The sequence below is a fragment of the Cetorhinus maximus genome, unplaced genomic scaffold, assembly GCF_964194155.1.
Source record: "Cetorhinus maximus unplaced genomic scaffold, sCetMax3.hap1.1 HAP1_SCAFFOLD_264, whole genome shotgun sequence".
Taxonomy (NCBI): Eukaryota; Metazoa; Chordata; class Chondrichthyes; order Lamniformes; family Cetorhinidae; genus Cetorhinus; species Cetorhinus maximus.
This window is the reverse complement of record NW_027596224.1, coordinates 510,284-536,365: the sequence shown is the minus strand read 5'-3', so window position 1 is coordinate 536,365 and position 26,082 is coordinate 510,284. Positions and strand designations below refer to the sequence as shown.

The following is a 26,082-nucleotide window of genomic DNA, read 5'->3' as shown; positions in this document are numbered from 1 at the left end:
GCAGTGTGATACTCCCTCAGTACTGCCCTCCTGGCAGTGTGATACTCCCTCTGTACCACCCTCCTGGCAGTGTGATACTCCCTCAGTACTGCCCTCCTGGCAGTGTGCTGTTCCCTCAGTACTGCCCTCCTGGCAGTATGCTGTTCCCTCAGTACTGCCCTCCTGGCAGTGTGATACTCCCTCAGTACTGCCCTCCTGGCAGTGTGATACTCCCTCAGTACTGCCCTCCTGGCAGTGTGCTGTTCCCTCAGTACTGCCCTCCTGACAGTGTGATACTCCCTCAGTACTGCCCGCCTGGCAGTGTGCTGTTCCCTCAGTGCAGCACTCTCTCAGTACTGACCCTCAGTACTGTTCCTCTGGCAGAGCGGTGCTCCCTCAGTACTGTCCTTCAAGCACTGCGGCACTTCCTCAGTACTGCCTCTCCGACAGTGTGGTGTTCCCTCAGTACTGACCCTCCGGCAGTGTGATACTCCCTCAGTACTGCCCTCCTGGCAGTGTGATACTCCCTCAGTACTGCCCTCCTGACAGTGTGATACTCCCTCTGTACTGCCCTCCTGGCAGTGTGATACTCCCTCTGTACTGCCCTCCTGACAGTGTGATATTCCCTCTGTACTGCCCTCCTGGCAGTGTGCTGTTTCCTCTGTACTGCCCTCCTGGCAGTGTGATACTCCCTCAGTACTGCCCTCCTGACAGTGTGCTGTTCCCTCAGTACTGCCCTCCTGGCAGTGTGATGTTCCCTCAGTACTGCCTTCCTGGCAGTGTGCTGTTCCCTCAGTACTGCCCTCCTGGCAGTGTGATACTCCCTCAGTACTGCCCTCCTGGCAGTGTGATACTCCCTCAGTACTGCCCTCCTGGCAGTGTGATACTCCCTCTGTACCACCCTCCTGGCAGTGTGATACTCCCTCAGTACTGCCCTCCTGGCAGTGTGCTGTTCCCTCAGTACTGCCCTCCTGGCAGTATGCTGTTCCCTCAGTACTGCCCTCCTGGCAGTGTGATACTCCCTCAGTACTGCCCTCCTGGCAGTGTGATACTCCCTCAGTACTGCCCTCCTGGCAGTGTGCTGTTCCCTCAGTACTGCCCTCCTGACAGTGTGATACTCCCTCTGTACTGCCCTCCTGGCAGTGCAGTGCTCCCTCAGTGCAGCATTCTCTCAGTACTGACCCTCGGTACTGTTCCTCTGGCAGAGCAGTGCTCCCTCAGTACTGTCCTTCCAGCAGTGCGGCACTTCCTCAGTACTGCCTCTCCGACAGTGTGGTGTTCCCTCAGTACTGACCCTCCGGCAGTGCAACGCTCCCTCTGTGCTGACGCTCCGGCAGTGCAACGCTCCCTCAGCGCAGACCCAGCAGCAGTGCAGCTCTCCCTCAGTACTGTCACTTCAGCAGTACAGCCCTCCCTCAGTACTAACCCCCCGACAGTGCAGCTCTCCTTCAGTACTGACGCTCCGACAGTATAACACCTCCTCAATACTGCCCCTCTGGCAGTGCAGTGCTCCCTCAGTATTGACCCTCTGGCAGTGCAGCGCTCCTTCATACTTCCCCTCTGGCAGTGTGGCACTCCCTCATACTGCCCCTCCTGCAGTATGGTGCTCCCTAAGTACTGCCCCTCCAGTGGTGTGGCGCTCCTTCTGTACTGCCCCCCAACACTGACTCTCCAACAGTGTAGTGCTGCCTCAGTACTGACCCTGTAAGTCCAGTGCTGCCTCAGTAAATAGCATGATAATGGCCAGGTGCAAAATTAAAGCTGTTAAAAGTTTTCATCAAACTCCTTCAGTGTAACCCCATGTGAGTTGCCCTCACTCGTTATCTATCTCTATTTGGGTAGGTTTAATTTCCATATTTCCAAACCGGAGTTTCAAGCCAGAGTAAATAATTCCTCTCAAATTTCCTGACAATTATCTCAAATGCGTAGTTAACAGTGAAAATTATCATTGACTAAAGTAAATGTTAGATAACCACGTGTTTTTTCACTGCTGTCAGACTGTACATTGTTTTGAATTACATCTAATTGAAATATTATGAACGCAAGGCTTATAAGATGGTTATGTTGTAGATCGTCTCCTTTTATTCAAGGTAAAATGGTGCAGTGGACTGGGGCACGTAACCTCCTATTAGTTCAGTGCAGCAATGAACCTATGTGACCTGGTTTGGGACAGTGTGCCTAGGTTAAAACTCATTCAAAGTCAGGGCCAAGTTTTAACACCTGGACACAAGGGTACAGATGGCTGGTCTTACTGCTGCACACTCTCAGAGTCAGTCAGTCTAATGGATTCAGGGAAAGTAGACCTACAATAGATACTGCTATGCCAAGCAGAAGAAAATTATAGCTTTTGGGTTAACCCCAAGCGAAAGGCTGGTGAGGATGGAATCCGCATTCAAGAAAACAAGGGTTGTGAGAAGTTAGAGATCACTGAATCCCCAGAGGGAACCTTACAACAGGGAGTTCATTCGATTATACTGAAAGGGTTGAGTAAGTGAAGGAGATTTTGATTAAAAGGATATTGAAGATTCACCTGGTCAAAGCAGGGAGAAGGGATCCTGTTAATGCTGGGAGGAGTTAGACTTTAAGCTTAAGACTACTGGTCTATGGACCGTGTGGTATAATATATAAACGCGGTGTGGGGTTTTCTGTAGTATTAGAAAGTTACTAAGTGATGCCTTTTCTGTAGTTTAGCGTATTGGTTGTCTAAGTAATCTTCAGCCTATGTTAATTTTAGGAATTTTGTCACAATAAAAGTCTTAAAACGTGAAATCTTGCAGTGTATCCTTTGATTAGGTCACTGGGAAATTCATATCTCTTTTTAAAGTGATATGAGAATCTGGTGAATCCCTCCCCAACAGCACTAGCAAAACGTCCCACAAGGAACTTGGTCCTGGCTCTGTTCAGGTGCAACCCATCCAGCTTGGACAGGTGCTATCCCCCGCAGAGCCAGTACCAGTGTCCCACAAATCTAAAGCCCTCCCTCCTGCACCATCTTTACAGATCAGTCAGTTTAACTTTGGTGGTGGGGAAGCTTCTAGAAACAATTATTCAGGACAGAATTAATAGTCACTTGGAAAAATGTGATTTGATTAGGAAAGGTTGATTTTCATAAGGGAAAATCATGTTTAAATAACTTGCTGGAGTTTTTTGAAGGGTTAACTAAAGGAACTATCATATTTTTCCTGATATTACTGTGGAATACTTTAAAGCTGGATTATGTTTGCGTGTGTGAATATTTTAAGTAAACTGCAGACTGTTAGACTGCAAGGTTTGAATCATCAAAGGGGTTAAGTGTAAAAAAACAGGTATTTGAAATGCTAATGGATGAGCTAAGTAAAATGGAATTTGCATTTTTAGATAAGGGGAGAGGTTGTTAGCTTTTCAAAGGGATGGGATAAGATGTTTACAACTGGCAAGGTAAATATGGCAAAGTTATTACGTTTATTTTTCCCAGAAGTGCTGGCCAAAATGGCAACATGAAAGATTTTTATATTCTGGGAGAAGTAACTTCCAATGACAGGCTGAAACAATGGAATTTACAGATCAAAAGGGAGAAAATATATATGGAAAGCTGTATGGGTGTGGCCGTGTGAGATCTTGAAAGGTACACTGTGTGAAACAGACTTGTGGAAAAAACCTCTAACCACACTGAAGAAGTTTGCTCTTCCAGTAACCGAGGTTGTGTTAAAAGCCTTTGAAGTTTCACTGAGTGAGAGGGAGAAAGAAGTTGTGAAATACCTCCCTTACAGCAACAGTGGGTGGATGTTTTATAGAGTAATAGTCTATTTTGGACTGTTGCCTGAAAGGGGTGTAGGGTGCAGAGTCTAGTTAAGCCGAATGGCTTCCTTCAGCACTGGGTGTACCTACACCACATGGGCTGCAGCAGTTCAAGAAGACAGCTCACCATCGCCTTATCACTAGAGATGGGCAATAAATGCTGGCCCAGCCAGCGAAGCCCACAATGAATAAATAAAAAAGTATAAATCTTGTGCGAACTGTCATAAAACTAAATGGAACTGTGTAACGGTAATCTTGTGTGTTTAAGTCTTTTCTTTTGTTAATAAATGTTTTAACTTAATCTTTGGAATCTCTAAAAGGTGGTAGTGGACTCATTACTTCTGACTTCAGTGCACAAGCCTTCTTGGAATAAATACAAATTGCAAAATCGTAATAGTGTGGCCACATTTCCCATTGGGATTTGGTCAGCACAGCAAATACCACCTGCCATGTCATAACAGTAACAGAGAGGGTTGATGAGGGTAATGCTGTTGATGTGGTGTACATGGATTTCCAAAAGGCATTCGATACAGTGTCACAGAATAGACTTGTCAGAAAAGTTGTATCTCGTGAAATAAAGGGGCAGTAGCAATGTGGATATAGATTTGGTTGAGTAATAGGAAACAGAGAGCAATGGTTGATGGATATTTTTCAGGCTGGAGGAAGATTTGTCGTGGAGTTCCCCAGGGGTCAATATTGGGACCTTTGCTTTTCCTGATATATATTAATGATCTAGATCTTGATCTGCAGGGGGCAGTTTCAAAGTTTGCAGATGATACAAAACTTGGAAGCATTGTAAACTGTGAGGAGGACAGCGTAGAACTTCAAAAGGACATAGACAAGTTGTTGGAGTGGGCAAATAAATGGCAGATGAAGTTCAATACGGAGAAGTGTGAGGTGATGCATTTTGATAGGAAGAACATGGAGAGACAATACAAAATAAAGGATACAACTCTAAAGGGTGTGCAGGAGCAGGAGGACCAGGGCGTACATGTGCATAAGTCATTAAAGGTGGCAGAGCAGGTGGAGAGAGCAGTGAAAAAGCATACAGTATTCTAGGCTTTATTAATATCACAGAATCACAGTGCAGAAGAGGCCCTTTGGCCCATCGAGTCTGCACCGACACGTGAGAAACACCTGACCTACCGACCTAATCCCATTTACCAGCACTTGGCCCATAACCTTGAATGTTATGATGTGCCAAGTGCTCATCCAGGTACTTTTTAAAGGATGTGAGGCAACCCGCCTCCACCACCCTCCCAGGCAGCGCATTCCAGACCGTCACCACCCTCTGGGTAAAAAGGTTTTTCCTCACATCCCCCCTAAACCTCCTGTCCCTCACCTTGAACTTATGTCCCCTTGTGACTGACCCTTCAACTAAGGGGAGCAGCTGCTCCCTAACCACCCTGTCCATGCCCCTCAATCTTGTATACCTCGATCAGGTCGCCCCTCAGTCTTCTCTGCTCCAACTAAAACAACCCAAGTCTATCCAACCTCTCCTCATAACTTAAATGTTTCATCCCAGGCAACATTCTGGTGAATTTTCTCTGCACCCCCTCCAGTGCAATCACATCCTTCCTATAATGTGGCGACTAGAACTGCACACAGTACTCCAGCTGTGGCCTCACCAAGGTTCTATACACCTCCAACATGACCTCCCTACTTTTGTAATCTATGCCTCGATTGATAAAGGCAAGTGTCCCATATGCCTTTGTCACCACCCCACTAACATGCCCCTCCGCCTTCAGAGATCTATAGTCACACACGCCAAGGTCCCTTTGTTCCTCAGAACTTCCTAGTGTTATGCCGTTCATTGAATACTTACTTGTCAAATTACTCCTTCCAAAGTGTATCACTTCACACTTTTCAGGGTTAAATTCCATCTGCCACTTATCTGCCCATTTGACCATCCCGTCTATATCTTCCTGTAGCCCAAGACACTCAACCTCACTATTAACGACCAGGCCAATCTTTGTGTCATCCACAAACTTACTAATTCTACCCCCCACATAGTCATCTAAGTTATAGAGTTATACAGCACAGAAACAGGCCCTTTGGCCCATTGTGTCCATGCTGGCCATCAGGCACCTATCTATTCTAATCCCATTTTCCAGCACTTGGCCTGTAGCCCTGTATGCTATGGCGTTTCAAGTGCTCATTTAAATATTTCTTAAATGTTGTGAGGGTTCCTGCCTCTACCACCCGTCAGGCAGTGTATTCCAGATTCCAACACCCTCTGGGTGAAAAAATTCCTCAAATCTCCTCTAAACGTCCTGCCCCTTACCTTAGATCTATGCCCTCTGGTTATTGACACCTCCACTAAGGGGAAAAGTTTCTTCCTTTCCACCCTATGTCCCTCATAATTTTGTATATCTCTATCAGGTCCCCCTTCAGCTTTCTCTGCTCCAAGGAAAATAACCCCAGCCTATCCAGTCTCTCTTCATAACTGAAATGTTCCAGCCAGGCAACATCCTGGTGAATCTCCTCTACATCATCTCCAGTGCCATCACATCTTTCCTATTGCGTGGCGACCAGCTGTGGCCTAAGTAGTATTTTATACAGCTCCATCATAACCTCCCTGCTCTTATGTTCTATGTCTCGGCTAATAAAGGCAAGTATCCCATATGCCTTCTTAACCACCTTATCTACCTGTGCTGCTGCCTTCAGGGAACTATAGACATGTATACCAAGGTCCTTCTGATCCTCTGTACTTCCCTAGGTCCCACCGTTTATTTTGTATTGCCTTGCCTTGTTAGTCCTCTCAAAATGCATCACCTCACACTTTTCCAAGTTGAATTCTATTTGCCACTGCTCTGCCCATCTGGCCAGCCCATCTATATTATCCTGTAATCTAAGACTTTCCTCCTCACTATTTACGAAACTACCAATTTATGTTGTTTATATAAATAGAGGCATAGAGTATGAGAGCAAGGAGGTTATGTTGAACTTGTATAAAACACTAGATAGACCTCAGCTGGAGCATTATGTGTAGTTCTGGGCGCCACACTTTAGGAAGGATGTGAATGCATTGGACAGAGTGCAGAAGAGGTTTACAAGAGTTGTTCCAGGGATGAGAAACTTCATTTACAAAGAAAGATTGGAGAAGTTGGGACTGTTCTCCTTGGAGAGGAGAAGGCTAAGAGGAGATTTGATAGAGGTGTTCAAAATCATGAGGGGGCTGGACAGAGTAGATAGGGAGAAACTGTTCCTGCTCATAAATGGATCGAGAACGAGAATGCACAGATTTAAAGTGATTTGCAAAAGAAGCAAGTGTGACATGAGAAAAAACTTTTTCACACAGCGAGTAGTTAGGGTTTGGAATTCACTGCCTGGAAGTGCGGTGGAGGCAGGTTCAACTGAGGCATTCAGGAGGGCATTAGATGATTATTTGAATAGAAACAATATGCAGGGGTACAGGGAAAAGGCAGCAGAATGGCACTAAGTCATAATGCTCATTCGTGAACCAGTGCAGACAAGATGGGCTGAATGGCTTTCTTCTGCACTGTAACAATTCTGTAATTTCTGTGAAAAGTGACTGGTTGCTACAGGGATCATAACAAAAGCAATTGGCTGAAACAAACTTTGCATTTACCGTGGGTGTCAGTTCAGTGTTCCACCAGTTGTCTGGTATTCTGTTCCATCTCTTAAGTTTCTACTTCCAATGTCAATCAACCTTTGTCGAACACACACTACATCCAATACAGAGATTCGAAGTTTCATACTCAACTCACAGTCTCCAAGTTTTCAACATGAAATCTTGTGTGCACACTAGAGGTAGGAATGTAGTGCAATACGACACTGCTATTGCTAATAATGTCCATCCGTGGTAGCGCGTGTATCACTTCCCTCCACCAAAACCACTTGCTACTCCGGGATCATTCTGGAGAGCTAAGATAACCCCAACTTCTCATCTCCACTAACAACCATCTCCTCAAACACCTTCCCCTTCACTCTCTGCACTGACAAGTGTGAGGAGCTCATTGGCTTCTTTGGCAGTAAGATTGAGATCACCTATTCAGCTGCTTTCCTGCTTCTCCACCAAGTCAAACATCCCCACGTTCCTCTTGCCCTGATCCCACACATCTAATTTATCACCCAGCTCCCCTCAGACCCTCATCTTACCAATGAGACCCAACTTTGACCCCAACCAATTAAACCGGTGACCATTCAACTTCCTGCTACATCAGCAAAACAGTCCTAATCAAAGTCAAACATGACATCCTCTGTGATGTTGTGCACTCTCAGTTCTCATCTCTTGCAGCCTTTAACATGGTCAACCAATCCATCTTCCTCCAATGCCTTTCCTACATTGACCTTCTGGGTGGGACTTTACTGACTTGGTTCCGCTCTCATCCATCCAATTGCAGCCAAAGAACCTTGAAGAATGGCTTCTTTTCCTGTTCCTGCACTCTTACACTGTCAATCATCCTAAGATTTCTCTGAGTTCTGTCTTCCTTGCCTACACACTGTCCCTTGGCGACATCATCCATACGCACTGGGATACACTTCCTGAGTACACTGACAACACCCAGGTCTACCTTTTCAGTACCAGTTCAATTTCTCCACTTCTCCTCAGAATTCGGCTACCTCTTGGACACAATCCTGTGCTCCAACAACAAACTCTGTACTTGTAGCACAGATTGCAGCCTTCTCCTTGGTCAGGAGTTGCTGTTAGCTACAGGAGTTGTCCTGTTGTTAGCTACAGGCCTTGATTATTTCAACACATTTTTGGACAACCTCCATCCTAAGATTTAGTTCATCATATGACTGCTGCCTGCATCCAATCCTACACCAAGCTTCACTCACCCATTCTCTTATATTGGTTCCCAGTTTCTCAATGTCCCAAATTTAAAACTCCATTCCTAGGATGTAAATATAACGCCCAGTTTCTTTTCTCTACTGCAAATTGTCTTTTAAACCCCTCTCCCCAATCTCCTCCATCCTCACCTCCAACAAGGAGTGCGAGGAGCTCATGGAATTTTGTTACTGAGATTGAGACAATCCAATCAGCTGCCTCTGCCACGTCCCCTCCTTCCATTAGCCCACCAGGCCAAATTTTCTTATTTCCAAGTTTCCCCCGTGTTTTAGCCCTGAACTCAAATATTTCTCTAGTTTCTCTATTTCTGGATAGACTGGAGGAGCTGAGGTTTTTCTCCTGAGAGAAGAGTAAGAGGAGATTTGATGGAGGTGGTTAAAATCAGAAAGGCATAAGATTGAGTAAATAAAGAGTTTCCAATTACTGAAGGGTCAAAAACGAGAGGCACAGATTTAAGGTTGTTGGTAAAAGAGCCAATAGCATCATGAAGGAAAAGCTTTTGTTTTTTAACAGCGAGTGGTTAAGATTTGGGATGTGCTTGCTGATAGGCTGGCGGAAGCAGATTCAATACAGCCTTCAAAGAGGAACTGGATAAATATTTGAAGGAGAAAAATATTGCAAGGATATGGGGAAAGAGCTGGAGAGTGGGACCAACTGGATTGCTCTTTGAGAAAGCCGGCAAAGCTTGATGGGCTGAATAGTCTCCTTCTGCACTACACTCTACGGTCTCCCCTCATGTCCTCGTTGAACTCATCTTGTCCATGAGATCTAGCTCCCTATTCCCATTCCCAATCTTATTCCCACAGAACTGCTGATCACCAACTTGCCTCCTGGCTCCTAAGTTAGCAGATATAGTCAATGGGTTTCTCTCTTTAGATGTTGTCCCTCTCTCCTTTAAATCTGCCGTCATCACCCCTCTCCTCAAAAAAAACCCTTGACCCCACCATCCTTGCAAGCTATTGTTACGTCTCCAACCTCCCTTCCCTCTCCAAAGTCCTTGAACATGTTGTTGCCTCCCAAATCTGTTCTCATCTTTCCCAGAACTCCAAGTTTGAATCCCTCCTAATCAGGTTTCCGGCCTTGCCATAATATGTGAAAAGCTCTTATCAAACTCACAAATGACATCCTGTGTCGCTGTGACAAAGGTAAACTTTCCCTTCTCAACCTGTGTGCAGCCTTTGACACATTTGACCACACCTCCTCCTCTAACGCCTCTCCACTGTCATCCATCTGGATGGGGCTCCTCTCATATGGTTCCATTCTTATCTATCTATCTGTAGCCATAGTATCACTTGCAATGGTTTCTCTTCCTACTCCCACAATGTTACCTCTGGTGTCCTCCAAGAATCTATCCATGGCCCCCTCCTATTTCTCATCTACATGCTGCCCCTAGGTGACATCATCCAAAAGCACAGCATTAGATTTCACGTGTACACTGACGACACCCAGCTCTACCTCACCACCACCTCTCTTGATTCCTCCTCTGTTGCTAAATTATCATATTGCTTATTCAACATCCAGTACTGGATGAGTAGAAATTTCCCCCAATTAAATATTGGGACGACTGAAGCCATTGTTTTCCATCCCCACTTCAAACTCCGTTCTTTAACTACCAACTCCGTCCCACTGTCAGTTCTGTTGAAGGGTCATGTGGACTCGAAACGTCAACTCTTTTCTTCTCCACCGATGCTGCCAGACCTGCTGAGTTTTTCCAGGTAATTCTGTTTTTGTTTTGGATTTCCAGCATCCGCAGTAGCTTTTTGTTTTTAACTCCGTCCCACTGCCTGGCAACAGTCTGAGGGTAAGCCTTGGTGTCACGTTTAATTATAAGATGAGCATCTGACCTCTTATTCATGCCATCACTAAGACTGACAATTTTCACCTCCATAACATCACTCGATTTCGCCCTGTCCTAACTCATCTACTGTTGAAACCCTTACTCATGCTTTTGTTATCTCTAGACTCAACTATTCCAACACTCTCCTGGATGGCTTCCAAAATTCCACCCTTCATATATTTGAGGTAATCCAAAGTTCTGCTGCCTGTGTCTTAAATTGCTGCAAGTCCTGTTCCCCTATCACCCATGTGCTCGTTGACCTACAATGGCTTCCAATCAAATAAGATCTTGATTTTAAAATTCTCATCCTTCTTTTCAAAAAAAGTTAGTATGCAGGTACAGCATAAGGAAGGCAAATGGAATTTTGGCATTTATTGCCAAAGAAATTGAGTATAAAAATAGAGAAGTGTTGTTACAACTGTACAAGGCATTGGTGAGACCGCACCTGGAGTACTGTGCACAGTTTTGGTCCCCTTACTTGAGGAAGGATGTAGTTGCATTGGAGGCGGTTCAGAGGAGGTTCACTAGATTGATTCCAGAGATGTGGGGCTTGTCTTATGAGGAGAGATTGAGCAGTTTAGGCCTATACTTGCTAGAGTTTAGAAGGATGAGAGAAGATCTAATTGAGATATATAAGATGCTAAAGGGGATAGACAAAGTAGACGTGGAGCAGATGTTTCCCCTTGTGGGGCATTCTAGGACGAGAGGCCATAGTTTTAGGCTAAGGGTTGGTAGATTTAAATCAGAGATGAGGAGGAATTACTTTTCTCAAAGGGTCGTGAATCTGTGGAATTCACTACCTCAGAGTGCAGTGGATGCCGGGATGCTGAATAAATTTAAGGAGGAGATAGACAGATTTTTAATTAGTAATGGGTTGAAAGATTATGAGGAGAGGGCGGGAAATTGGAGTTGAGGCCGAAATGAGATCAGCCATGATCGTATTGAATGGCGGGGCAGGCTCGAGGGGCTAAATTGCCTGCTCCTGCTCCTAGTTCTTATGTTCTTCTTATGTAAATCCATCCATGGCCTTGTCCCTCCCTTTCTCTTCACCCCCACAATCCTCAGAGAGAACTGCAGTCCTCTACTTCTGGCCTCTTGTGGATCCCCAATTATAATTATTCCACTATTGGTGGCGATGCTTTCAGTTGCCTCGGCCCCAAGTTCTGGGATACCTTCCCTATACTTCAGCGCCTTTCTACCTCACATTCCTTAAAACCTACCTCTTTGAACAAGCTCTTGGTCATCTAATCTAATATCTTCTTAAATAAAAACAAAAGACTGGAAAAGCTCAGCAGGTCTAGCAGCTACTGTGGAGAGAGAAACAGAGTTACTGTTTCTTGGACTCAAAACAAAGTATATTAAAAGGTGCTTGGAGTCAGAGGCCAGTGCTTGTCAGGCAGCTGCCTTCTTCAGTTGAAGGAAGACTGATAAAGTGAGGAAGCCCAGGGGAAAAAGTTTCCTACCACTTCGACTAAAGAGCAGAAGGCTGCCGCCATAAGCTACAGAGATATGGGGAAAGAGCCAGGGAGTGGGACTCGAAACGTTAATGCTGCTTCTCTTTCCACAGATGCTGCATAATGTGCTTTTGTATTTTTATTTCAGATCTCCAGCATCTGCAGTAATTTGCTTTGATGTTATTTGCCATGGTGTCACCTTTTTTATTTAGAATGCTCCTGTGAAGTGCCTTGGGACATTTTCACATTAAAGGTGCTATATAATAAAAGATGCAGTTGTTGTGTTTAAATCTCTTCTTATCCTCTTGCCTCCAGCTTTCCAACCCTCCACCACCCCCAACTCTCCATTCCTCTGATTCTTGTGCACCTTGTGAACTCCCTCCACTGGCAGTTACACCATTGGTAACCACACCATCAGTTGCCTCACCTTCTATAATTCTCTTCCTAAAACCCTTTGCATCGCTACCTCCCTCACCTCCTGTATGATCCTCCTTAAGACCTACTGCTTGGACCAAGCTCTTGGCCACCCCTCTCAAAAGCTTCTCCTGTGACTCAGCATTCATTTCTTCCTTACTCCCCTGTGTAGCATTTAGGATATTTTACCAAGTTAAAGGTGATATATAAATGCAAGTTGTTGCTGTTTGCTGTGGAGAAGACATGACTAACCTGCTTCCATTTTAGTGTTGGCAATCAGCATTTGTCGCAGATGCTTCATAAGAGCTGGCCAGGTAAACGTGCTGAATTGCAGAGACGTGTCAGACATTTGTGGGATGTTCATCAGACTTAGCAGTTTATACTCTGGATGTGTCACCAAACTCTCCAGCAGATCACCTGCAGATAGAGGAAAAACAAGATCAACTGCAAACTTTGGGACAAAGGATTTATACTCTTGTCTGTTAGTGACCGTGAAGATTCAGTATTTTCTGTTAGACTGAGCTGTACAGGCAAGAAGGCATAAATCCACAGAGTGAGATAACAGCAAAGATTGGAGGCAGGAAGTAAAGTTAAATCATTGGTGATTAGACAGAGCCAAACTCTGTTTTAAAAAACTGGTATGTTGTAGAAAGATCTAAGGGAGATAAGGAATTTGTGATCGGGGATAGAAAGACTGGATGCAATAACTGAATTTTAGTGAGTCCAGCAAGAAGTGATATCATGCAGTATTGAGGTGAGCACTGAGGATGCAATCTTCTGTGGTGCCATTCACAATAGTCTAATGTATAATGCAGCTGACATTTCACTTTCCAGAATTTCCGGGGTACTCTGTCCCCTATGCTGACACCACCCAGCTTGAACTTGCCACCATCTCTATCTCGCCAACGGTTTTATGCTGCCAGTCTGCTTGACCAACATTCTGGATAAGCAGCAATTTTCTCAAGTTAAACACCGAGGACTAAAGCCATTGTCTCCAGTCCCACCACAAACTCCTGTTTATTCAATACAGATGTAAGAAATGATACTTTTCAGAATATTATAGAATTCTTATAGAATTAGCAGACACGGCATGAGGCCATCTTGCAGATGCCTGTTTCTCTCCTCTCTCTGTTAAAACACAAACAGGCCCTAACAACCAGAGGCTGAGGTAAAACAAAGATAACAGGCAAGGAGAATGGTGATCTCCAGAGTCTCATGTTGATGTCTCCTGACACAGGCTTCCAAGTTGGCAATCCTGAGTCAATAGGACAGCGTCTTGTACCTTCTTATCAAGACAAGTGTCCAGCAGAAGTTAACAAATGGCATTCAGCATGAGATAAGTTAAAAGATGACCTCAGCCAAAGAGATGGACATGGGGGAGGTGGCACCTTGGGTACAGTCCTTTGGTCATTGTTCGAGTAGCTCTGGCCAGTGATTGACATAGAGCTAACAGCCAGCACCTATAAATAAAGTACATTAACAGGTGCTCGGAGGCAGGGGCCCGTCCTTGTCAGACAACTGCCTTCTTCAATTGGAGGAAGACCGGGTAAAAGCGAGGAAGGCCAGAGGAAGAGTCTCCTACCACTTCAACGAAAGAACAGAAGGCTGCTGCCACAATCTACAGAGATCAACACTCACTCTGCACCATCCGTCCATTTGTCCTCCGGGAACAGTGGACCATTCTTACCTCTCACAAGTCATATGCTTTTCCTATCTACTTAGTTTATGCAACATTTTTAAACTGTTGCTTCTTAATAAACTTTAAAATCTTTCATGAACTTGACCCCCTTTTTGGGTAATGTGAGTCCTGAACCTAAACTTTAAACAGATTCCAGCCTCCTGCTCAGTCACTGTCAAGCTTCAAGCCAACTGTTTTGCAACTACTAAACAAAGCAACTGTTTGTCCCTGAACAAGACCTTGGTCAGACATCAGTTAAAATACTCTGTCCAGTTTTGGTCTCATCATGAGATGGATAATATGGAGGCTTTGTAAAAGGTTCAGAGGAGAGCTGATGGACTAATTTACAGTCCAAAGCATCTGAGTTGCCCAGAAAGGCCCAAATAGCTGGAACACTACACTCTATAGAAGTGTAGATTATGGGGTGATCTGATTGTGGTTTACAAGATAATATAAGGAATAGATTCTGTTCGAGCTGACAGTTTGTTCCAACAGGTTAGGGAGTTTTAAGTTCAGGTCTAGGCTAGATATCAGGAGGTCATCTTTTCCCAGAGAATAGTGGGCCTCTGGGATAGACAGTCAGTGCAGTGGACACTGACTCACTGAATTCCTTCAAGCAAAAGCTGGGCCTGCTTCAGGCTGAGACAAAAAATACCTTTTAGAAACGGTAGGACTGCCGGATATTAATCAGAGGCAGGGTGGTCTTTAGTTTTGTTTTCCTGAGTAGATTGGAAAGGAATTTTTCAGACATTTCCCCTACACCACCACCCCCACAAAATGGCACAGGTTCTTAATCTATTTTTTTGTCTTTCCCAGGAGATTCTATGGCTGCAGGTGAGATGGGGGGTGTCTACCTGGAGTGTGACCACAACTGTGTAGGGCAGATTGGATGGACCAGGAGGACTTTTCTACTCTCAATTTTAGACAGAAGAAATCAGGCATGAATAGCCCAGCTGTTAGAAAAGGTGATATGATCTGAAATATTCAGTGACATCTTGATACACACAAAGTAATTGAATAAAAAATTACAATAGTTATTGTTGCTGCTTTCGGTGACCGGGCCTGAGAAAAGTCAAACCCCAAAGAGAATTAAGCCACACTAGCAATGTGGATTCTATCGCAAACCAATTTAAGTGAGTGTCATGAAGCTATTAATGTATATAATATTTTGTAAAATAGTTTTCTTTTAAAATAGAGGTTTAGTCTGCGGGTCTGTCTTAATTGGATTAAAACCAGCTAGTCTGGGTGCTTTGAGTACTAGTTTTGATATGTAAGGGAGATAGCGTGTATTTGCATTTTTTGAATAGAGCATTCAAGAAGTGGGGTGAAAACTTGACACCTTTCTAACAGCTACCAAGCAATATGTTTATATTACTAATAAAATTGGTACAATGAATGGGGTTTCATTGTTAAAAGGTAAAGTTCAAAGAGACTAGTAAGACAATGAGAATTTAAATTCAATCAGTGGTGGAAGGTATAACTTCAGTAGTTTTCGGGTGTGCAAAGCAGAGGCAATGTAAGATCAAAAGGCAGCTGCAAGCCTCCAACTGGCTTCACAGCGAAAAGAGCCTCATTCTGAATTCATACGGTGAAAATGCTTTGCCTGGAGTTTGGTTAAGTCCATGTTACTTAATGGAGATTAGTTTGGGAATTTGTTAAAAGTTATGATAGGAATAATTTGTAGCCATGTGTACATATTTTTTAACCTGTGTAAATTAATAAAATGTTTAATTTAGTTTAATGTTAAACCTCAAACTAGTGGTCTGATTCCTGAGTTTAGAGTCACATCTCAAAAGTAACACTTAAAATTATAGGTTATGACAGTTGTTTAAAGTTTCCCTCTGGGGTTTTTAAATAACTCAGCTTCACCAATTGCATTGGTCATAACAGTGAGACCCCCAACACAGGAGAATGAGAGTGCTCTTGTACACTCATGCAAGACTGATGCATGCAAGGAGAGAATGTATAAGAGAAAGAGCATGTGAGATAGTGAGCATGTGTGAGCACCTACACAAAGGGAAAGAGTGTACATGTACAACCAAAAGCGAGCACATTAAATAGAGAGAGACCATGTAGGCATGTTATGGGGATGGGGGTGAGTAACCGTGACATTCTATATCAGTAATCACTGGCTATTTGTAATGTGGTTAAAGACTACAAAAATTGGTTGAAATGTTCATCAGTGTAGAGAAATGATGGATTCACATCATGAAATGCCTGTCTCATAGTGACGAATAATCACTTTTTCTTCAGTAAATACAGACAGGTTACGTCTTACTTACCTGGCTGACTGGGACTGTAGTAGAGTATAAAGCCTGGGGAAGGAATGAAAGTCAATAAAATTGAGTTTCTTCTTACCAAGAGGATTTGTGCCATATTGTGAACCATTCCATCTGGTGTATGCTGGCTGTAAGACACTCCCAAGCTGGTGAGCAATGACTTTATTGATGTCTGTGAAGGAAATCTGCTTTATGTTCATCAGCTGGGAGCAAATCTTGTGAACTGTGTCATTCTCATGAATCAGAAGTGCATCAGAAGACTGATACAAGTGAGACAGCGTCAGCACTGCATTATAATTCTGCACAATAACCTGACCAAAAACAAAATGCTCTTTCAGTAGGAAATAAAAAGAACACATGGTCTCCGCTGCCTTACTCAGCAGCACAACTCTGCAGCCCACTGCATTACCCCACAGTCACCCTGCAGCCCAATGCATTACTCCACAGTCACCCTGCAGCCCACTGCATTACCCCACAGTCACCCTGCAGCACACTGCATTACTCCACAGTCACCCTGCAGCCCACTGCATTACCCCACAGTCACCCTGCAGCCCAATGCCCACAGTCACCCTGCAGCTCACTGCATTACCCCAGTCACCCTGCAGACCAATGCATTACCCCACAATCACCCTGCAGCCCAATGCATTACCCCACAATCACCCTGCAGCCCAATGCATTACCCCACAGTCTCCCTGCGGCCCACTGCATTACTCCACAGTCACCTGCAGCCCACTGCATTACCCCACAGTCATCCTGCAGCCCAATGCATTACCTCAGTCACCCTGTAGCCCAATGCATTACCTCACAGTCATCCTGCAGCCCAATGCATTACCCCACAGTCACCCTGCAGCCCAATGCATTACCTCAGTCACCCTGCAGCCCAATGCATTACCTCACAGTCACCCTGCAGCCCAGTGCATTACTCCACAGTCACCTGCAGCCCACTGCGTTACCCCACAGTCACCCTGCAGCCCAATGCATTACCTCAGTCACCCTGCAGCCCAATGCATTACCTCACAGTCACCCTGCAGCCCACTGCATTACCCCACAGTCACCCTGCAGCCCACTGCATTACCTCACAGTCACCCTGCAGCCCACTGCATTACCCCACAGTCACCCTGCAGCCCAATGCATTACCCCACAGTCACCCTGCAGCCCAATGCATTACCTCACAGTCACCCTGCAGCCCACTGCATTACCTCACAGTCACCCTGCAGCCCAATGCATTACCCCACAGTCACCCTGCAGCTCACTGCATTACCCCACAGTCACCCTGCAGCCCACTGCATTACCTCACAGTCACCCTGCAGCCCACTGCATTACCCCACAGTCACCCTGCAGCCCAATGCATTACCCCACAGTCACCCTGCAGCCCAATGCCCACAGTCACCCTGCAGCCCAATGCATTACCCCACAGTCACCCTGCAGCCCAATGCCCACAGTCACCCTGCAGCCCACTGCATTACCCCACAGTCACCCTGTAGCCCAATGCCCACAGTCACCCTGCAGCTCACTGCATTACCCCACAGTTACCCTGCAGCCCAATGCATTACCCCACAGTCACCCTGCAGCCCAATGCATTACCTCACAGTCACCCTGCAGCTCACTGCATTACCCCACAGTCACCCTGCAGCCCAATGCCCACAGTCACCCTGCAGCTCACTGCATTACCCCAGTCACCCTGCAGCTCACTGCATTACCCCACAGTCACCCTGCAGCCCAATGCCCACAGTCACCCTGCAGCCCACTGCCCACAGTCACCCTGCAGCCCACTGCATTACCCCACAGTCACCCTGCAGCTCACTGCATTACATTATCCTGCCCCACACTCTGCATCCATACCCCTTTAAAGACTGAACATGTGCAAAAAGGAAGGTCATGCCTGACCAAACATTGAATTTCCTGAATTAAGAGAAAGGGTTGATAAGGATAATAAAAGAAAACAAAAAAATACCTGGAAAAACTCAGCAGGTCTGGCAGCATCTGCGGAGAGGAACACAGTTAACGTTTCAAGTCCGTATGACTCTTCAACAGAACTAAGTAAAAATAGAAAAGAGGTGAAATATAAGCTGGTTCAAGGAGGGGGTGGGACAGGTAAAGCTGGATAGAAGGCCAGTGACAGGTAGAGATAGCCAAAAGATGTCACAGACAAAAGGACAAAGAGGTGTTGAAGGTGGTGATATTATCTAAGGAATGTGCTAATTAAGGGTAGAAAGCAGGACAAGCAAGGTAAAGATAGCCCTAGTGGGTGTTGGGGTGGGGTGAAGGGAAGGGATCGAAAGGGATCGTTGTCACTGAAAGTGGCAATGCAGGTGGATAAGGTAGTCAGGAAGGCATATGGCATGCTTGCCTTCATTGGCAGGGGTATTGAGTATAAAAGCTGGGAAGTCATGCTGCAGCTGTATAGAACCTTGGTTAGGCCACACTTGGAATACTGCGTGCAATTCTGGTCACCACATTACCAGAAGGATGTGGAGGCATTGGAGAGGGTGCAGAGGAGGTTTACCAGGATGCTGCCTGGTCTGGAGGTTATTAGCTATGAGGAAAGGTTGGAGAAACTCGGATTGTCTCACTAGAGCGACGGAGACTGAGGGGCGACTTGATAGAAGTTTACAAAATTATGAGTGGCATGGACAGAGTAGATAGAAGCTTTTTCCCAGGGTGGAAGAGTCAATTACTAGTGGACATAGATTTAAGGTGAGAGGAGAAAATTATAAAGGTGATGTGTGGGGCAAGTTTTTTTTTACGCAGAGGCTATTGAGTGTCTGGAATTCGCTGCCAGAGGAGGTGGTGGAAGCAGGTACGATAGTGGTGTTTAAGAGGCAGCTTGACAAATACATGAATAGGATGGGAATAGGGGGATACGGACCCCGGAAGTGCAAAATGTTTTAGTTGACGGGCAATATGATCGGCGCAGGCTTGGAGGGCCGAAGGGCCTGTTCCTGTACTGTACTTTTCTTTGTTCTTTGAAATAGGCTAAAAGGTAGGGATAAAACAATGGATGGAAATACATTTAAAAATAATGGAAATAGGTGGGAAAAGAAAAATTTATATAAATTATTGGAAAAAAAAGTGGGGGGGGTGGTCGGAAAGCGGGTGGGGATGGAGGAGAAAGTTCATAATCTAAAATTGTTGGACTCAATATTCAGTCCGGAAGGCTGTAAAGTGATAAGGATAATGCTGTAGATGTAATATATTTGGATTTCAAATGACCTTCAACAAGGTCAGTAGAACTGATGACTGAAATAAGGGGCAAGTACAGAATGGATAGCAAGCTGGCTACAAAACACAAAAGAATAAGAGTTAATGGTGGTTATTTAGAGTAGCAAGTATTGGGAAGTGGTGTTCCTCAGGGATCTGGCTGGGGTCACTGATGGTCATCAGTTACAGAAACAAGTTGGACTCAGGAATCGAAAGTACAATTTCAAAATTTGCATATGATACCGAATTGGGGAATGTAGTTAACACTGAAAAGGAGGGTGAAAAATACAGGAAAGACTTAATAAATTTGCAGAATGGGCATGTAGCTGTTAAATCAACTATAATATTCATCAATATGAGGGGCTGTGCTTTGGTAGAAAGAATAAAGAGGGCACAAGGCGTAGAGGGACAGAGAAATACGGTTCACATGTACACAAACCACTAAAGGTGGTAGTGCAGGTTAATAAAGCCATAAAAAAAAGCAAAGAATACACTGGGGTTCATTTCTAGAGAGGTGTAATTGAAAAGCAAGAAATGCCCCTATTAATAAAGACCAGGATACTATATGCTTTATTAACTGTTCTCTCCACCTGTCCTGCCACCTTCAATGATTTATACACATAAACACCCAAGTTTTTCGCGACTCCTCAGATACTGAAGCTGTCCATGTCCAAATGCAGCAAGACCTGGACAATATCCAGGCTTGGGCTGACAATTGGAAAGTAACATTTGTGCCACAGAAGTGCTAGGCAATGACCGTCTCCAACAAGAGAGAATCTAATCATTGCCCCTTGACATTCAATGGCATTACCATCACTGAATCCCCCACTATCAACAACCTGGGAGTTACCATTGAGCAGAAACTGAACTGGACTAGCCATATAAATACTGTGGCTACAAGAGCAGGACAGAGGCTGGGAATCCTGCAGCGAGTAACTCACCTTCTGACTCCACAAGGCCTGTCCACCATCTACAAGGCACAAGTCAGGAGTGTGATGGAATACTCCCCACTTGCCTGGATGAGTGTAGCTCCAACAACACTAGAAGTTTAACGCCAGCCGGAACAAAGCAGCCCACTTGATTGGCATCCACTCCCTCCACTGACGCACAGTAGCAGCAGTGTGTGTACCATCTGCAAGATGCACTGCAGGAATTCACCAAGGCTCCTTAGGCAGCACCTTCCAAACCCACGACCGCTGCCATCTAGAAAGACAAGGGCAGCAGATAGATGGGAACACCACCACCTGGAAGTTCCCCTCCAAGTCACTCACTATCCTGACTTGGAAATGTATCGCCGTTCCTTCACTGTCACTGGGTCAAAATCCTGGAACTCCCTTCCTAACAGCACTGTGGGTGTAACTACACAATGTGGTCTGCAGCAGTTCAAGAAGGCAGCTCAGCACCACCTTCTCAAGGGCAACTAGAGATGGGCAATAAATGCTGGCCCAGCCAGCGAAGCCCACATCCCTTGAATGAATTTTTTTTAAATCCAATATGGAAAATACAGGAAAACTTCTTTATCTAGAGATCATGGAACTCACTACCACAGGAAGTAGCTGTGGTGAATAGAATAGAAACATATAAGGGGAAGCCAAATAAACAGAAGGGAAAAAGGAGGGTCAGAACTTCCGATGAGTAGCAATCAGAATCAGATTGCCACCCTGATCCTTTTCAATTACCTTAGTCGGGAGCTGAACATTTTTTCTCTTTGGGCCTCCTCAGAAATGTGCAGTGCAGCAGGTTCCTGAGGTCTTTAGTCTAGTGCAGCAGTATCCGGGGAAGGAAGGCATACCCCTTTTATAGCATGAACTGGCATAAAGCAATTAGGTTTAAAGGTCCAGCCAAAGAGAAGATAAATGGCTAGGATAGGGTGGGATTGGATGAGTTGAAGGGGGGGTTAGGATGGATCGGGAATGGGGCTTAGTCGGTGGGGGGTTTAGTAGGGGCTAGTCGGGGGTTGGGGGTTGTTGAGATTAAGGGTAGTCAGGAGTACAGGGTGGTAGCTAGAGGGTTGGAAGAGTAGTTGGGGATTTGGGGGATGGTCAGGGGTTCGGGAGGATAGCCGGGGGTCGGGAGGGTAGCCTGGGACTGTTGAAGGGTCATGAGGACTCGAGACGTCAACTTTGTTCTACTCCGCCGATGCTGCCAGACCTGCTGAGTTTTTCCAGGTATTTCTGTTTTTGTTTTGGATTTCCAGCATCCGCAGTTTTCTGTTTTTATATGAGGCAGTAGTTGGGGGATCGGGAAGGTAGTCGGGGGTGGGGGAGATTGAGAGGGTATTCGGGGAATTTAGGGGGGTGACCAGGGGCTCGGGAGGGCAGCCAGGAATATGGGGCGGTAGTCGGGGGATTGGAAGGGTAGTCAAGGGAATTTGGGGGGTAGTCGGAGGTTCAGGGGGGTTGTCTGGGGAGTTTTGGGGGTAGTCAGGGATATGGAGGATAGAGGGGGGATTTGGGGGTTGGTTGGAGGTTCGGGGGGTAGTTAGGGGATTGGAAGGGTAGTCAGGGGGATTTGGTGAGGTAGTTGGGGGGTTTCGGGAGGGTAGTTTGAGGGGTTTGGGGGTAGTCAGGGAGATTTGGGGAGTAGTTGGGCATAAGGGTGGTTGGGAGGGTCAGGAGGGTAGTTGCGGGGGTGGAGTGGTGTTCAGTACTATCATAACCCAAGAGTTAGAAGTGGTTTTAATTCTTCTAACTTTTCCTGGTAACTGTTCTGCTAAGACAGTCGGAACCATCCGAAGTCTCTGATTTAAATTGGAGTTTCAGATTGTTCCCAGTGCAGGGTAATTGTCCTTTGGAAGTTTAAACTTCCCAGGCAATTCCCATGCAGTCCTTGCCTGGGGAATTCCAGGGGGTTTCCCAGCGCACCTTCTGGGGTACCTCCTGGGTACGACCCCTGGAGGTCAGAAGTTCTGGGCCCTTTACCCAGAGTGTGTGGAACTCACTACTGCATGGAATAGTTGTGGTGAATAGAATAGATACATTTAAGCCAAATACACACAAGTGAAAAAGGAATAGGAGGACATGTAGATATGGTGAGATGAAGTAAGGTGAGAGGAGGCTCATGTACACCATTAACACCAGCACGGAGCAGCTGAGCTGAATGGCCTGTTTCTGTGCTGAAAATACTCTGTGATATTACTAATTGACAGCAACTCAGGAGTGCAGCATTCTCACACAATGAGTGATTAACATTTGGAGTTATCTTCTGGGTATAATATTAAAGGCAAAAAACATTCAGTTATCAGAATGGTTTCATGAAGTGGATGCTGCAAGGGGGCGGCAGGTACCTTTTTCAAAATTCATTCACGAGATATGGGCCAACATTTATTGCCCATCCCTAGTTGCCCTTGAGAAGGTGGTGGTGAGCTGCCTTCTTGAACCGCTGCAGTCCATGTGGTGTAGGTACACCCACAGTGCTGTTAGGAAGGGAGTTCCAGGATTTTGACCCAGCAACAGTGAAGGAACAGCAATATATTTCCAAGTCAGGATGCTGAGCGGCTCGGAGGGGAACTTCCAGGTGGTGGTGTTCCCATGTGTCTGTTGTCCTTGTCCTTCTAGACGGTAGTGGTCGTGGGTTTAGAAGGTGCTGTCTAGGGAGCCTTGGTGAATTCCTACAGTGCAGGTCTCTCTCCTCTTGTGATCGATGCCCCTTGGCAGACCATAGAGAAGTTACGGCACAGAAGGAGGCCATTCGGCCCATAGCCCTGCAGCTTACAGCACTTAAGGTGCAGATCCAGGTACTTTTTAAAAGAGTTGAGTTTCTGCCTCTACCACCAAATTGGACTGCGAATTCCAGACACCCAATACCCTGTGCGTAAAAAAGTTCTTCCTCATGTTCCCCTGACACCTTCTGCCACTTATCTTGAATCTATGTCCCCTGGTTCTAGAATTCTCCACCAAGGGAAACAATTTTATCCTGTCTACTCTATCTATTCCCCTCATAATTTTGTACACCTCAATCAAGTCACCTCTCAGCCTTCTTTGTTCTAAGGAAAATAACCCCAACCTATCCAATCTCTCCTCGTAGCTACACTTTTCTAACCCTGGCAACATTCTTGTAAACCTCCTCTGCACTCTCTCCAGAGCTATTACGTCCTTCCTGTAATGTGGTGACCAGAACTGCACACAATACTCCAGTTGTGGCCTCACCAGTGTTTTATACAAATCCAACATTATATCCTTACTTTTATATTCTATATCTCTGCCAATGAAGTACAGTATTCCATCTGCCTTCTTTACAACCTTGTCTACTTGAACTGCTGCCTTCAGGGACCTGTATACATCCTCTCCACCTGCATCTTGACCTTGTTCACAGCTTGCCCAGCCCTACAGAGTTGGATTGGACTTGGTGCACCAAATTGCCTCATCCTGTGCTGTTATCACTCTTGAAACTTTGAGCTCAGAGACAGTGCTTTTTCATCTATTCCTTGGGCATTTCTCCAGAAGCAAAAAAAGGAAAAACCAAGACATTGAAGCAGAAAGGAGGGCCAAAGAGAAAAGGAGTGAGAGGGAGGGAAAAACACCGCCATCTTATAGAACTTCCAAACTTTCCAAAGCATTTCACAGCCAGTAAGATGTTGAGGTGTAGCCACTCCTCTAACAATAGTGCCATGAAATCTTTCAAGTGCACCTGAGAGTGCAGACAGGGCCTCATTTAAAGTCTCAACCAAAAGACGGCACCTGTGATAGTGCAGCACTGTGAGTGTCAGCCTGACGTGGCTGGGACTTGAACCAATAACCTTCTGACTCAGAGGCAAGTGTGTTATCAACTGAAGCACAGAAGAAGCCTGCAATGCCTGAATTAATTCCTTCTGTGCTGTGAAATGCTGAGTCTATGAGATAGGGTAAGGAGGCAGCCTTATCCCAGCATTTGGAGATAGCTATATTAAAAATAAAAGGACCAATAGTATTGATAGTAGTTTGATAGTACAGAACTTGAGTGTTGCTGGAAAAAAAGAGATTTTTTGTCAAGTTTTTCATCTTGCACTCATCAGGACAATTCTTAAGAAAATAAAAATGTCAGGGGAAACAACATATTTATCCTATATGAGAAGTGGATTCTGATTGGTAGAGGTGTTGCCATGGAAAATGCACCAGTTGATGGTGACTGACAGTTAACTACCAAGCGCTGTTGAGATTTAAACCAGGCAGCTTGACCCTGATTGGTTAAGACATTGCCCTGGGGAATGAACCAGCGAATGGCTGTCACTTATTTTGTTTAGCTGAAACAGGCGCAATGTGTGTACATGTTCTTTCTATCTGCAAAGAACAGGGCCCTGTGTATTAATCTATATAGCTTCCAGTACACGCAAATGCATCACATACGAGCGCCAGACTGACAATCTCAAATTGGTTGTCAGTGTAATTCTTAGCACACTGAGCACATTGGTATCTTCTTGCGATTGTCCTGGTGAGTACAAGACGAAAAGCTTTGACAAAATTGTCTCTTTTTTGAGCAATAGTATTAATATTTGACACTACAGTCATTCCTTTCTGTACAATCCCAGATCCCACAAAACAGCTCATTGCAGCATTGCAGAGCGCAACTCCTCAAGCAGCTCATTGTCTGGAATTGTGGCTGTGATGAGCAAGTTACTCAGACTCTCAATTTTAATTACAGAAATTACAGACTCTCAAAATGAACTAGAAGATACAAGAATAATCGACACTGAGTTATAAGCAGTCCAGTTATCTCTGCACTCTCCTGGCATTTGTTGGATTAAATTATTTTATCAGTTAAAAAATATCATTCTGCTTCTATCCCAGTTTAAGAGGGTCAAAGGCACCGCGCAAACTACAAAATAGCACCAGGGACCGATCCAGGGACCTATCCTACCTCTCCGGTTCCATAAGGCCAGGTGAGCTGGTTCAATATAAATGCGTTTGGGTACGTATCCCTCAAACATCGAGTGACATAGGTTCCCAAGCCAGAGCCGGTACCTCCAGCCACGCTCATCATTGCAAAAAAGCCACTTAGTCGCTCACACTTTTCAACCTCCCGTCGTACCAAGTCCATCACAGCTTCTTCATGCCGAGGGCCATGAACACAGAACCTGAGTTGCAGAACACACACAGAACATTTCATTACGAACACACATACGAATTAGGGGCAGGAAGAGGCCACTTGGCTTCTCGATCCTGCTCCACCATTTAATAAGATCATGGTTGATCTGATCGTAACCTCCAGTCCACATTCCTGCCTACCTCCAATAACCTTTCACCCCCTTCTTAATCAAGAATCTATCTAGCTCTGCCTTAAAAATACTCAAAGGCTCTGCTGCCACCGCCTTTTGAGGAAGAGAGTTCCAAAGACCCACGACCCTCTGAGAGAAACAATTTCTCCTCATCTCGGTCTGAAATGAGCGATCCCTTATTTTTAATCTGTGACCTCTAGTTCTAGATTTTCCAAGGAGAAACATCTTCTCCATCTCCACCCTGTCAAGACCCTTCAGGATCTTAAAGGTTTCAATCAAGTCGCCTCTTATTCTCCTAAACTCCAGTGGATACAAGCCTAACCTGTCCAATCTTTCCTCATAAGACAACCCACCCATTTCTGGTATTAGTCTAGCAAACCTTCTCTGAACTGCTTCTAACGCATTTACATCCTTCCTTAAATAAGGAGACCAATATTGTACACAGTACTCCAGA

At 45.3% G+C, this 26,082-nt stretch overlaps 1 protein-coding gene across 3 annotated transcripts in view; it reads right to left on the bottom strand.

Moving 5' to 3' along the window:
- Positions 1–26,082, bottom strand: part of tubd1 (tubulin, delta 1) — a 44,625-nt gene that overhangs the window by 7,826 nt on the left and 10,717 nt on the right. For 2 of the 3 annotated variants that reach the window (XR_013574256.1, XM_078535091.1), the window contains exons 3-5: positions 25,271–25,487; positions 16,314–16,545; positions 12,530–12,694 (exon numbers count right to left, since the gene is read on the bottom strand). Coding sequence is in view for 2 of the 3 variants with exons in the window: in XM_078535091.1 (XP_078391217.1) it covers positions 12,530–12,694; positions 16,314–16,545; positions 25,271–25,487 (614 nt within the window). In the remaining variant the exon portion in view is untranslated. The remainder of the gene's footprint in view (positions 1–12,529; positions 12,695–16,313; positions 16,546–25,270; positions 25,488–26,082) is intronic. The other variant, XM_078535092.1, reaches the window with a different exon arrangement.